Source organism: Dunckerocampus dactyliophorus, chromosome 21, assembly GCF_027744805.1.
Source record: "Dunckerocampus dactyliophorus isolate RoL2022-P2 chromosome 21, RoL_Ddac_1.1, whole genome shotgun sequence".
NCBI lineage: Eukaryota > Metazoa > Chordata > Actinopteri > Syngnathiformes > Syngnathidae > Dunckerocampus > Dunckerocampus dactyliophorus.
In genome coordinates this window covers 8,434,404-8,449,577 of record NC_072839.1, presented here as the reverse complement: position 1 = coordinate 8,449,577, position 15,174 = coordinate 8,434,404, and the positions used below count along the sequence as shown (strand labels likewise).

At 42.4% G+C, this 15,174-nt stretch overlaps 1 protein-coding gene across 9 annotated transcripts in view; it reads left to right on the top strand.

Moving 5' to 3' along the window:
* Positions 1-15,174, top strand: part of si:ch211-285f17.1 (sickle tail protein homolog) — a 91,300-nt gene that overhangs the window by 55,930 nt on the left and 20,196 nt on the right. For all 9 annotated transcript variants that reach the window (XM_054766324.1, XM_054766326.1, XM_054766325.1 and 6 more), the window contains 3 exons: positions 10,850-11,045; positions 12,576-12,774; positions 13,224-13,317. In XM_054766324.1, the coding sequence (XP_054622299.1) occupies positions 10,850-11,045; positions 12,576-12,774; positions 13,224-13,317 (489 nt within the window). The remainder of the gene's footprint in view (positions 1-10,849; positions 11,046-12,575; positions 12,775-13,223; positions 13,318-15,174) is intronic.

Below are 15,174 nucleotides of genomic sequence, written 5' to 3'. Positions count from 1 at the left end.
AAATGCAGTTAATCCTTTAATGCGGTCCGAACTCGGGTCTGCTCAGGTTTCAGACAATATACTGACTTCAGAAATGATGGTGCTGGCAAAGTCTTCTCTCTAAATAAAATGGTCGGAGTAAATGAACTACATTCATGGAGTTCAGTGCGTTTGGTGAAAAAGAAAAAGTGCATCCTTCCAATACTTCAAGGTTGACTAAAAGTACACCATCATAATGGACAGTAGGGGATCTGTGCTGTGAGTCTTTTTGATGCATTGCCCCGCAGGCCCCCCCAATTCTTCTTTGTGAGGACTGTAAGCCTTGTTAATTCTCATCATCATCAAGGTCAGCAAGATAGCCGAGCTAAGCGTCAACTCCCTGCAAGAAATCTGAGGATGAGATACAACTATGGAGGGAAGCATCATTTATTGTCCTCCTTTGCAGAGACTGTGATCAAAGCAAAGCATCTGTTTGAAATCATCACAATTCCTCACCAAAAATCAGTCGCTCAAATTGAGACATTTTAATGAGAGCTGCACTAAGGATCTCAAACAACCATGTCAGAGTTAACTGAGGGTATGCTTTGACCCCCTGGCTTAACGGTCGGGTGAGGGTTGCAGGTTGTAGCGCGACAGCACCCCAACTGAGGGGGACAAGCTGTGCGTGTAGTGGCGCCGATGCTGCGTCTAATCCCACGTGTCTCCGGGGTAAGCCCCTTGGACAGAAGGCCCGATGATTGGCCTGCATCTGATCACAGCTGAGAATGAGTCAAGTCAGACTGAGTTTTGCACACTGTCTCAAGCACAATGCGAGTGTCTTAATCAGAGCAGCTAATCGCTTCTAAGCTCTTTGCACTGTGCACTTTTTGGAGCCTTGTTAGTCCGAGCTTAGCTTCATAACACAAATCAGGATTATCTTGTGTTCTAGCTTGCTTAGCAGGCCGGCTAGCCACACGCAGCTCTTGCAAAGTTTGGACCATTTGCTGGTAGAGCAGTTGCAGCCTGCGGAAGTGTTTCCTGAGGATCGAACCTTTGACACATTTCAACACCACTCATAGGGCCCTATAATTTCCGCGTTAATCTAATAGCGGACTGAATTGCGGAGCCAATAAACTGTTAGACTGTTAAACGCGAATCTCACGGAAATTGTCATAATGTGAATGAAATGCTATCATTGCGAGGAGAAGGAATGTTTGTGTGGTTGTGTGGTATTTTCCCGGCGGACCGCTCAATCATGTTGGAATGTCATTACAAACACTAGCCCGCTCCCTCGTGAATTAAATATGTCGAAACAGTGACCTGAAACACCAGCGAAAGTTGTCGAAAAAACTTTGAAACTGACCTCTTATGGAGTGTGAATGTAAGCTAGCTAGGTTAGCGTTGTTTAGCAGAGCATGCTAGTGTGGCTGTGCGTGTGCTACTCAGCCTGTATGTGTGTCTACACGGTGTTGTTTTACCGCTTCATAATGCATACGAGCCTTTTGCAAAGCCCGTTCTCAGTGAAATAAGGACGAGAGGCACTTTTATTCTTGCTCCTTGCTCTCTCCTAACCGTCAACAGACATTCTCAACACACACAACACACTTTCAGCCTTCAAAATAAGGTTGCTGTTCACCACATCCAAATAAGGGTATCATAAAAAATATATGACATGTTCAATAATGTAATAATAGTAACAAAAGTACACACTCAGTGCTGGTAAAATAAGTGTAAAAGGTAAAAAAAAAAAAAAAAAAAAAAAACTGATTTTGAATATTTAAAAAAAAAAGGGATTTGGAAAAAAATGAAATGGAATATGTGCAAAAACAAAACAAATTTCATAAGGCCCTACACTCACCCACTAATTATATAAGACAGCATGTTGAGTATCTTTTTGTTCATAAATACTGTCATACAGGCACAACGATCCATCATAAGTCTTGTCTTTGACCAGTTCTTTATGTGTAATCTGTACAAGACTAGCATAAAAAAAACAGTTAAGTAGTTGTGACATCGTCTGTCAACCAGTTATAGAGCTTCTACTAAGGTAGCCAGAGGCAACTTGAAAATACATTATGATGACACTGCTGCTAAAGCCTCTCAAATACCGTATGTGGGCGTTTGCATTTGAAGTCAAACGGGGAGCAAGCAAGAGTTTTCATGGCTGCGTATCTTTGATTTGCAAGTCATCGCATGCAGCCCACATCTGGACTCCACCTTGGGCTCAAGGTATTGGCTCTCTTCAAATGGCAAAGGGCAGAGAGAGACATGTCGAGAAGGTTCTACGCAGACTGGTCCAGCTCAGGGCACCTTGATCGAACCCTTGTTTCATCTCTGCGTCTTTAAGAAACACACAGCAGCGACTTGGCAGAGTTTTTAGAAATGTTTGAGGTGCACTTGTTTTATGGTGCTGGGTGACGTTGATGAGGGGGAACACCTGGAAGTTGGTAAGTAATATATATTCAGGTATGTACAGCCAATAGTCATAAATAAGAGCACTTGACAACATGTACTGGAGTTCATCATAGTGTGGCTCATTTGTCTTTTACAAATATTCACCTTCGAGACACTCTTGCGTAGATTGTTGAGAGTTTAGTGCTGAGTACATGATGGTTTAGGACCGAGGGCTGATGCTGCTTGTCCATTTTATTCATGGAAAAGGTCTTGTAGTTAGTAAAAAGGTGTTCTCTGGAGACATTCCAGTTTCATGCCAGTGGACCTGTTCACACAAACAAAACCGTGTGAAATATGAGCTTGATCCAGTCTGAGTGAATGGATGGCTGTGCTCTTTGTGTTCCATGCCGGTGCCCAGCTAATCAGCCATTTGTTGCGTTACTGTGGGATGTGGAAATAGTCTTGCATGTTATTCTGGAAGTGATATTAAAGAGCAAGTCAGGACAGATCAGAACTCTGCCACCCCGTCAGCAAATATTTCTCAGTTAAACGGGAGGCATTGAGAAATTGTGTACGAAATGTTCAGAATTGTATAAGCGCATCGGCACCAAAGTCCTTCAGTATGCAGTATCCTATTTAACGACATGAAGGAAGACAAATGAAGTCAATTGTTATCATGTTGGAAAGGCAACATTACTGATACATTTTGTTGGATCACATTATGTTGCACAGATATTTCACAGACTGCTGTTATTCCTTAATACTTCAGACCGGCACTATCCTTTGACTGTGTCGATTCCGGCAAACACCTGCTGAGTGTCCTGCGCAGACTACGGTCTTATCTCCGTGGGATACAAGTATCTCTTTATGTTCAGACACAGCGGATCAGAGCTGAAGAAGGACAGGAGCATGGGTGCTAAAAATGTAAGGGGGTTAGGGGGTAAGAGGCAGGAACAGGGCAGCTGCACAGAGAGAGAGAGTACTAGAAGATCTAAAACAACACCACAGGAAGAACCTGGTTTCCTTTGGACCAGGGACTTTCCATGCTCACATGGAGGAGCTGCTGGAAGGCCACATTTGTATAATGGTAAATATTTCAATATATTTATGCGCTTGTTTGATGTGTGGTGTGACTTTCGGTGTTTGTGTGCAAAATGGCACATTTTGGATGTTTCATCCATCCTGAAGGGCTAAAGTGTTAGTTATTAAACAGCCATGTTGCTTTAAGAATACAAACCGGTGCACTGATGACTTTGCAAAGTTGACCCTTGAACCCTCTCACTCGGCGGAGGGAGTGATGTCTGCCGATGATAACCACGACTAATCTGTGTATGCACGAGTGCGTAACATCGATTGGGCGATGTTTGCCCAGACGTTGGAAATGTCAACTGGTGGAGGAGAGTCACTGAGTCTGTTGACTTCTTGTGCGCGTGAATGCCAGCAGATGATGGATAGACAGCTTTTAGGCAACCCAAAAAGTCTGGTTTGCACTGTTGTCATGAGTCCATTCTATAATATATATATCATGTATAATAATCAGAATTAGGGGCGCACAGTGGCCTAGTGGTTAGCATGGTGGCCACATAGTCAGGAGATCGGGACGAGTGATTTGAATCTCCGTTTTGGCATCTCTATGTGGAGTTTGCATGTTCTCCGGGTACTCCGGCTTCCTCCCACATTCCAAAAACATGCATGTTAGGTTAACTGGAGACTCTAAATTGTCCATAGGTATGAATGTGAGTGTGATGATTGTTTGTCTGTATGTGATTAGCTGGCGACCACTCTAGGGTGTACAACTGCCTCTTGCCCAAAGTCAGCTGGGATAGGCTCCAGCATACCCGCAACCTTAGCAGGTATAGAAGATGGATGGATGGATAATAATAATTTGATTAATTCATTATTCACTGAAAAAGTAGCTTCAGTGATAAATTAGAGAAAGTACCCTAATCTACCCCCTCATTTAGGGCCCTATGAGTTCTACGTGAACTGAATCGCAGATGGAATCGCGGAATTGACCAATAAAAACGGAATCTACTGTTTAAAAATGTAATCTCGCGGAAATGGATATAATGTGAGTGAAATGCTGTCATCATGAGGAGAAGGAACGTTTGTGCGGGGAAGTGGTCCCCCGGCGGACCGATCAATCGTGGCGGAATGTCATCACAAACGGCGACCTGAAACATCGGCAAAAGTTGGCGAAACAACTCTTCTCTTACGGAGCGTGAATGCAAGCTAGCAGGGTTAGCTTAGTTTAGCAGTGCATGCTAGTGCAGCGGTGTGTATGCGAGTGTGTTTACACATTGTTGCGGTTTATCGCTCGTTAATGCAAACGAGCATTTTACGACGCCCGCTGACGTTGTGCAAGTTCTGAGTCAAATAAGGATGAGAGGCGCGTTTATTCTCGCACCCAGCTGGTCTTAACCGTCAACAGACATTCTCAACGCACACAACACACTTCCAGCCTTCAAAATAAGATCGCTGTTGGCCACGTACTGTCTAATTGTGTAAACAAAATAAGGGTGTCATAAAAAAGATCTTACATTAATAATGCAACTGGAATTGCATTGATGGCTACCTCTTGCTTAGCCGCAAGCATGGAGATTACAGTTAGTGTAAAAAAATAAAAAGCAGAGTTTAAAAAATTAAAGAAGGGATTTTGAAAAAGATCAAACGGAATTTTGTAAAAAAATCAAATGGATTTCAAAGGGCCCAACACATTGTGTTTATTGGTTAATTAAGTCTCTTCTTAGATTCTTAGGATTCTGAAGTCAGACGCTGCGCTCACGTTGCTGAAGTTTGTTTTTATTGCTACATGCCTCCAATCTCACTGTCAACACTGTCACGTTCGCTAGCAGAGGAAATGGAACTCGTTTCTCAGGTTCGCCGAGTGTTGGTGTGTTGGTTGTGTTTGGTTACATGAGTGATGATGCATGAATGAGTACCCACTAACACGTAGCAGCTACTGGTGTAGTGCTATAGTTGTTACCCTTACACTTGTTGTTATACAGTAATAACACTGATTATACCAAATTCTATGGTGTTAAGCAATAAATTCCAATCATTGATGATCATCAATAAGATATTAGTGATGAGCGAGTACATCACTATCTGTATCTGTATCCCTATCTGTTCACACATCTAAGCATCCAGCCGCTGAGGTGGTCACTAACGGCTGAGCAAAGTTAGCCTCGTCAGCATTGCCGTCAGTTCATTATATTGTTAGCATGCTATTTCAGTGTGATTAGTGTGCTGCTGATAGCTGGGATGTTATGTTGCTATTTATTTGTGCTTATATGCGGTCGCTGTGTGTGATAGCCAGTCACAGAGCGTGAAGAGTGAATACATAATGAGGATTTTCCGTCATCACGATGACAGATAATGATGAGCTGCACTCATTTCATGCTCGTACTCGGCAAAAATGCATTATCCGTAATGGATACTCATCTACAACGGGCTCATTCCTATAAGATATTGCTAAATTTATGTACAGAAATTTCTTGGAAATTGTGCTATTCAGTCAAAATTGTTTGATCCAGTTTATATATTTATTCTGAATGTCTTTGCTTTACTTTAATGTCTTCCCTTATGTGAACTTATTTATTTTATATTTGTTATTAACAATTTATTCCTCTTTTATTCCTTTCTTTTCCTTAACACCACACAATATACTGTAGTCCCTTGTTTTTCCACAAAGTAGGATTCCGTATTTACAAATCGAATATTTTCATAGTTAGAGCATAGAAAACTTATTGGCAACCTTCTAAATTCAGTTTTAACACGTCTAGACATGAAATAACGACCCTAGTCACCTTTACAAACGTATTACCAATATAGTAGACCTAATCAGAGACAATAAGCCATTTAAGACATACAGTAAATAAGACTCATGCTCGTGTGTATTGCATTAAATGTGTTCTGGATGTGTGGAGGACAGGAAGTGACGTTGGGGGTTCAGTTGAGTTTTAGCTTAAAATGGAATGCCGCAACAGTTGTTATTATTATTATTATGATTATTGCTGTGAGATAATTCAATCCTGTCATCCAGAGATCAAGTCCAGGGTTTACGCTACATGGAATTGATCGTGGCAGGTGCGCCACAGACAAGAAGGCTGCAACACCTTGGATTTTTTTTTTTTTTTTACATGAAAACAATGTTAAGTAATACAGTGTATGAATGGACATACATGCTATATCAGGGGTGCCCATTACGGCGATCATGTTGGTCGCCTGTCACCTACATCATAACCGTCACTTCATAGATGTCATATGACATCCGTCAGCTGACATTAAGCCCCCTCCTGATTCGCTCTTGTGCTGCAGCGGCGGCATAAAATAAAGTGGAGAACAGATGTTGGCAGCCACACACGGATAATGCACATTTCGTCTTAATTATTCCGATGACGGATAAACTAACTCAGTTAGCAGAGGTTATCTGTTCACTTGTAGTGGCTGCTTATGTAGAACAAAAAAAGTCAGTTGTTTATAACATATATGTTGCCTCGAATTCGGCTGCATTGTCTTTGGCATAACCCTTTTCATTTCTCGTATACAGTATCTGTAATGTTGTATAGCAAATGCTAACTGGGCGTAATACATGATGACCACTACGTGGCTATTTTCACTGACTTATTACTCAGATTATGTACACAACTATTGAGGAATTATGTGTAATTATCTTTATTGCCGTATTGATTTGAATTGTGAATTACTGAACGATATCAACTATTATGATGACCTGTAAACTTTGAAACTGTGAATTTGAAATACTAATCATTAGTATTTAGTATCGTAGTTGCAAAGTTTACCGGTGAGATTTGATATGTTTTATAGTAAGAGGTATCATTTTGATTGTGTGCAGCCCTGATATACATGTACAATGTACATAAATACTCATATTTATAAATAAAATACACAAGTATATACTGTGTATTCTCTATTTTTATAGTAGGATGTAGTGTGAGCACTCCATTATTTACATGTTGACCACAATTAATTTGAAATAAAGTATCTATCAAATATAATAAAAAAACGTTTCACTACACTTTATTTTGGAAAACATGCACTGTAATCACATGTCTGCCCTGTTGGCATTTGAGAGAGTGGAAGAAAAGGCTGAGAGAAAGGCATTGAAAGTTAATTAATGCGTGTGTTGTTCAAGCCTGTGAAAACGACCCTAATGTTGACATTATTACCCATCCATCCATTTTCTCGCGGGGGCATGCTGGAGCCTATCCCAGCTGACTTCGGGCGACAGGCGGGGTACAACCTGGACTGGTCGCCAGCCAATCGCAGGGCACATACGGACAAACAACCATTCACACTCACATTCATACCTTTGGACAATTTAGAGTCACCAATTAATCTAACATGCATGTTTTTGGATGTGGGAGGAAACTGGAGTACCCCAAAAAACCCACGCACACGGAGAACATGCAAACTCCACACAGAAATGCCCAGGGCAGAATCGAACCCAGGTCTTCCTGATCTCCAGGCTGTTACTGTGTTGGTCAACATGCTAACCACTAGACCACCGTGCAGCCCGACATTATTACCAACAAATTTAAATTTAAATATAAAAATGTATATATCCAGTCCGCCTCCCATGCAGCCCACCACCACAGCTTCAAAAAACCCTGACGTCTAACGCTTGTGTGCCTCAACAAACATTACAGGAACATTGCTCATTGCTGACCCCTCGTTTGAATGCACCTTCTGAATGTTTATGAATGCATTCATTTTTGTTCATTAAGCCTTAATTTAAGCAAAATAATATGTGAAATTTGCTTAAATATGCAATTTGTTGGATTAATAATAAGCCGTAAAACAACCACAAAACAATAGGATTTATTAATTCATATGGTTTTCAAAGACGGTGATAGCATGAAGCTACGAAATTTGAACCACAATTTGGCGAGGGGCGACTTTACTGTCATTTTTTGAGCTTCATTTGCTTGATTTTTTTCCCACACCTTCCCTCCTTTCTTTACACAGGAAGTGAACAACATTTGAATGACAAAACATGTAAAAAAAAAAAAAATGAAATGAATCATCAGCAATGGATTTGGACTTTACATGAACTCTGCTTCTTCCTACTCCTTTTCAGTCATGTTAAATTGTGCACATGTAACCATGTGATGTTCCTTAATGTAACTTATGAAGCATGTCTGAAACAAATTAACCATACCATCCTAATATTCGTAAACAACACCTGTCTTAAACCAAGTCATAAAAACACTGCAAGCCATATAAAAAGCGAAAGGATTGCATTTAAAAAGTAGACGGCAACTTGCAGTATGTTGATTATGAAAGGGCGGTGATCAGTTGGCTTTATGCAGCCTGTCAGCATTTTCTCCATAAACTACGGTAACTACTACAGGCTCCTGATGACAGCCTCCTTTACTCCCAAGCATCGTCATTTTCTTTGTCCCATCTTGGCTCCACACGCCAGCCTGCTGACGGTCGTTGGCTTTAAAGGTTTTTTTTATCCAAAATAGCTCACAATATGTCATTTAGAATTTTTGCAGCACACACATAAGACCTGAGCTGCCTCTCTGATGAATGTGTTGCATAAATGTTGCCAGGATGTCCTGGGTTGGGGTCAGATATTCTAGAACAATGGACTTCCTTACTCATGCGTGTCTCTCTTTGTGATGTCCTCACACCAAAACACACACATGGCAGTGGCCACACTGCAAAACACACATTAAGCCCTCTTTTCCCAGTTTGTCTGTCGGCACCATTAGTTTTCTTTTGATCTGACAGAGCACTCCAAAACGCAAAACCTTTAACTTAATATCTTGTCACATTGTGTGTGTAGCCACCCTTTTCAGACACACATTGGTCATCGCGCATGTGATGCACATTCCATACGCTTTGGGCCGGAGTTGAAGAAATCAACCATGTGGAATTTGCATTCGGTGTGAGCGGGCTGGAGCAGGTTTTATTGCTTCGACCAATGCTTTCCACATTTGCAGCCCCAAGCAAGATGTGCTCATCTAGGACAGCTTGGGCAACCCCGTATTATCTTGTGCATAACGTCATTGTGGGTGTATGTGTGTGCGTGTGAGCGAGAGAAATGAAAAAAACACTGTTGAACTGTTGACCTTTGCAGGGACACCTCATACATCAGACCGTGTACACTCCTTCAACTTTATTAGCATTTCATTTCCTCAAAGAGACAGAAGAGTGTCTTCTGTTATTTTATATGGATGGACGGATGCATGGACAGAAAAATGCAACGATGAATGCATTATGTTGTTGATGTCCATGTTTTTTTCTATAAAAAGACAGCTACTCTACAAATGTGTAGTCCAGTACACAGCTTGTTCATCATTTGCTGATATGATGAGCATCTTCAGTGATCTCGCCCAGAACATTGCAAGATGCCAACAGGTGACATAGAAGGGCATGAGAAGATGGAGTGACTGCGCACACATAAATGTTTCAAGTGCTGCCATGGTGTTTGGCCATGTGTGGTTTCGAGTGACGCATCAACGTGTGACCTGTGAGCACGGAGGCGACATCATGTCATCACGGGATACATTTTATTCATGTGTTTGTAATCCTGCGGGTGTGAAGTCATCAAATAAAGCCTGGTGCCTGGTGATTTATTGGATTATTTAAAGTTCCTAATTCTAAAATAGGACCACCTCCTATACCAGCGTGCTTTCGCCACATGTCTTTTGTTTACTCTTAGTTGTTGTTTCCCTGTCTTGCCCTCCAGCGACATAGCTTTGCCATTTCCTGTTCCTCTCCTCTTTTCCTCCCATCAGTCTCTGCAGGGCATGCTCTCCTCCCTTCAGTCTGAGCTTGACATTCAGAGGTACTTGATGACAATCCAGTCTCACCGCACAGTTAGTTGGCTTTCCTCTCCTATCGTGCATCTTGTCATGGTGTTTGTGTGTGTTTGCATCTTAAAAGTACTATAAAAGTACTATACCGTAGTAGTTTTCCTTTACCTTTCAACATCATTGAAAATGCTAACAAATGTTTGTTTTATGTCTGACTGAGTGTGAGCATGCAGCTTGCAGTTGAGCATTCTGTCAGAGAAGAAGGTCATTGCATAAAGAGCTCAGTGTTCCGTGACCCCCCCGGCTTTCGGTCCCCACCAGGTCCCTGTGGTGCAGATCATCTTACCGTCACCTCACAAAAGCCTACTGGGCTGCTTAGTGTTGTTTTATTGAAGCCTTGCCTGCTTGGAGGCCTGTTCTGATTACAGCTGATGTTCACCTTACATAACTGTAATGACTAGTCGAAACATTTTAGAGCTTTGTGTGATCGTTCTCACTGCGTCTGAACTCTTAACTTATTGAATCAAGTTCCAAATGTGCAGAATCAATGTTAACACCACTGTGTATATTTGCTTGTCTTGCAGTAGCTGACTTCAAAGTAGTAGCATTTAACCCCCCCATGTGAATTCAAATGACATGTTCTTAAACATATGGTCCACATCATCCAGAGACTCACCCTGCATATTTTGTGTCTCCCCCTTCTCCAGAGTAGAAGCCCAAAGCACAGCCCCAGCCCCCAGCCTGGCATCGGCGACCAAGTTGACCACCTCTCCTTGACCTCGCTGGACTCGCTGGAGGCCATGTCTGAGGTCGATTCGCCCACGGGATTCACCCGGGGCAGCCGGATACGCGCCAGCCTGCCCGTGGTGCGATCCACCAACCAGACAAAGGACCGCTCGCTTGGTAAGTTGGACATCAGGCTGTTGTTTATGATGATGACAGTTCTAAGATCTTAACATGGGCTAAATACAGTAAGAAATATTCCTCTATTTTCATGATGTTACAATCTTTTTTTCAATTAGCATTATTTTTTTATTGCCTTAATCATAAACCATTGGAATATATAAACCTACTGGGATACATTGTGGTTTTCTACAAAGGCAGCATTTTCTTTTATGTAGGTGAGTTTACTGTAGGTGCTCCAATTCCACATGTGGACAAAACATTTAGGGTAAAGGGGAGGAGTGAAATGGGGCACCGTCTTCACTCCTTGTCCCTCCCACAACAACACACACGCACACACACACACACGCTTTCACTCATTTCACGTTCAGGACAACTAAAGTTTGTACTACTTTTCTGTGAGAGATGATCATCAGCCTTTTTCAAGCTTGAATGAATGTGAGTATTGCCATCTGCCATGGTTTCAAATCGCCACATCACCGTTATATTGACTTTGTTTCAAATCTCTCACGCTGGTGAATGCAAGCGTTGTAAAGACACTCAGCTGGGATGCAGCCAAATTGTGGCCATTTGCCTCCCGTCCTGATTGGGAGCAGCCCGCTGGGGACCACAAAGAAGACTCTATTCATCTTTGTTCGGACTGATGTTGCGTATTTATTCGCTGCATGTTCAGTCAATGGCGCTCTTGTCACTTCACTCATCCACCTCACTTTCAAACATCTGGATGAAAGTGCTACCAGAACAGCTCTCGGGGGAAAGGCTGCAACGTTATTCAAGTCATTGTGCGAAGTTATGACTGCAAAGGTACCCACTCACCAGAAGGGGCGACTCTTATCCAGTCAGCACTTTTAATTCTCACCCTTTCCCCCTTCTCTACTTTCGCCTGCTTCATGGAGCTTGTTGGACTTTGTGTTAACTTTCACCAACATCTGCTAGCTTTTACTGGCCTGCTCCTTTAATCAGCTCACACCAAGTAAAACCACCTTAAGTTTGACGTTCTTTCCATCAATGAACACGAACTGGCTTTTATCTCAGCACTTCATCATGTTCTCATCTTGAAATATCATACAACAAACTGCTTTATCGTCTTTGTTTTCCACTTACTAATTAATTGCGCTAACAAATCTGCTGCAGACAAGCAGAACTTTCCAGCGATATGGATCTAAAATAGAAGTGGAGCATTTTGTTTTGTCTCCTATTGTTTATACAAGGGCTGTGTGGGCGTGCCCAGACATTCTGTGGAGACATCTGGTTTTTCTAAATCACAGAGCTCAGGACACACCCAGCTCTGGAGCCTGAGAGCACACAGCCCTATTTGGCCAATATGTATTCATAAATATCACTTGCTGAATCACACATGCGCTTTGTACACCATTTTTAAGAACAATTAGAACAGCTACAGTCGATACCTGGTGAATGAAAGGTGAAAGAATGAATGGTGAACAGAAAGCCACCCAAAGCTAGCAATTTAGTAGCACTTTATCCACAGCGTTCAGGTCCTTTGTGGCTAACCGCCTACTCTCCTTGCAGGGGTGCTGTACCTGCAGTACGGAGACGAAACTAAACAGATCCGCATGCCCAACGAGGTCACCAGCATCGACACGGTCCGAGCCCTGTTCGTCAGTGCCTTCCCGCAAATGCTTACCATGAAGATGCTGGAGTCACCCAGCGTGGCCGTATATGTCAAAGATGACATGAGGAACATGTACTACGAGCTGAGTGATGTCAGGTAAGCAGGGATATAATGTCTGCGTGTGTGCAGGAGGAATAAACACGAAGGCGTGGTCTCAAGCACATTTATTTGCTCTAGTTGTATAAATGATAAGCAGCTTTGAGTTCCTCTCCAATGTGATGTGTACTTTGTGACTCTTTATCAGGGCTGTAAAAATGGTCTTGTGGTTGCTGAATGTTGGCACAAGCCTCCTGCCCTCAAATCCCATATAGCGAGAGAACAGCTCAGATAATGTGGTAGGAGTACTTCCAGTAGACAATACTGGTGTAAAAATTTAAAGATTTTAGAGAGAAGATGGCAACAAATGGAAGACTATCAGCGCCAGTGTCGGGATATGTGTCCTTGGCTAGTCTGCTCAGGAGAAGCAGGCTGATGCAACATCGACCGTATTCTGATGGCGACACCTGGGCTGCATTCTTACCTCTGGTCACCTCTTCCCCCTACAGGAACATCACAGACCACTCCTGTCTGAAGGTGTACCACAAAGACCCGGCACAAGCGTTCAACCACGGGCCCAGACCAACCAATGGTGATGCCAGGGTGAGTACTGCCGCAAACACAACACAAAGGAGGAACATCTCATTAAGAGCAAACAGCTGCACTTCCAATGGCGATACCAGCCCCTCATTTAATTCTTCTCACCCTCACATCCTGTTTCCTCTTAAGGAAAGGAATGTGCTCCCCCACCACCTCTTCTTAATCGTCTGTCGGAAGCTCATATTGTCCTCCTCCTCCACTGCAGCTTACTTGAGGGACAATTAAAGTTCATTCTCCTTTTCTTCCTTATTTCTAATCTTTTTTTCTTTGTATTTTAGCGTGTTGTTTTCTGCTGATGGAACAAAAGTAAAACCCTTTCCTCAAATGTTTGACCGTTTAGCTAACCTGCAGTGTTACAGACCCCCAAAGGTCTCAATTGTGTAATTGTGACATAAGCAAAGAGTGACAGTGTAAAGGAAATGTAAAGCCGTTTAAGAGGTCTCAGTTCAGCTTGCATGGTGACCGTAATGATGAATAATTTAAAAAGTGACAGAAATTCAAATCTTATGGCAGACTTGGGCCACCTGAACATGTGCAGGCTTCATGATTAGCTTTGTCACTGTTTAACCCAGCTGCACTTGACACAGATACAAAGGTTGAGTGTGTGCGCGTGTGCGTATGTGTGTGCGCGTGCTGACGTGTGTGTGTTGATGAAACACACAAGATGTCACCTTCAAAATAGATGTACGGCATCTTTCAAATGTGTCTGGTCCGATGGCAAGCTGTCATTTTTATTACACCTGGTGCAGTAGGTCCAGTTGTTACGTTGCTCCACAGATGTTTGACTCCAAAAGAAGGTAAACTCATAATGAAGTGGAATTCAGCAGTAAAAGGGCAATGTGACCTAATGGTCTGTACACCTGTTCAAACATTTTAAAGTGACATTTGTTTGGACTTGGATCTTCTTGTCTTGGTGCCCATGTTAGAAGAGTCCAATGCAAGTCCCACTAATTTGTCACGCTTTGCAAATGTGTCAGACGAGCCGTAGTGTTGCGAAAATCCTTCTTCAAATGCATGGTGTGGTTGGTCGTATTTCCCCGGTTCTGTGTTATCACGGGAAAGATGTGCATGACATGTTCATGAAGTTTTGCACTCAGCTGCAATGTCTATTTTGGACTTGAACGAAGCACACAGCCACACGGCTGACATCACTCCTGCTCTTTGCTAAATGCGCTAGCACACGCTGTAGTTTGTGATCACGTGGGTTCTGCATGCTCAGTAGAAGTGCTGCTGATGGATAGAAGTGTTGGTACGAAGTCTGGAATGGACTGCTTGTATCGGAGGGCCAATATTAGAGATTTTAGATGCAGCCCGATATGATCCGATACTGTTTTTTTGGCAGATATTGGACGGATGTTAGCATCGGATTGGATGAACACCCCTTGTTCCAGATTGAAATGAAATTCACAGTAGGTAGAATAACAAGCAAACACATGCACACACAAAGTGTCACCAAAATTCGCTCTTCTACAGTTACATGATGTGAACTTTCACCAGAGAGAGCAAAGACTGCTAACTAAAGGCACGCCATTTAATGAATACAATGGCCTCTCTGCACATGATACAGACATGATACAGATCATAAATTGTAAACACGAGCATGTAGACACAGAAATGACACGCTGTTATGTAAATAAGGTAAGACTAGTTTGTTTCATAAAAGAACATGCTATAGACCTGTTCCATGTCAAAGGTATCCTTGAAATACTTCTGTTGTTATCTGGTGCTATTTTTAAAGTCAAGTTAGTCAAGTTGGTCCCCACATCCCCAATAAAATGGTGGGGGTATAAATATACAGTATGTTTTCATGTGAGGTTGATAACCACAACATGTTGTGTGCAGTCAGCCGGCGGACATGTG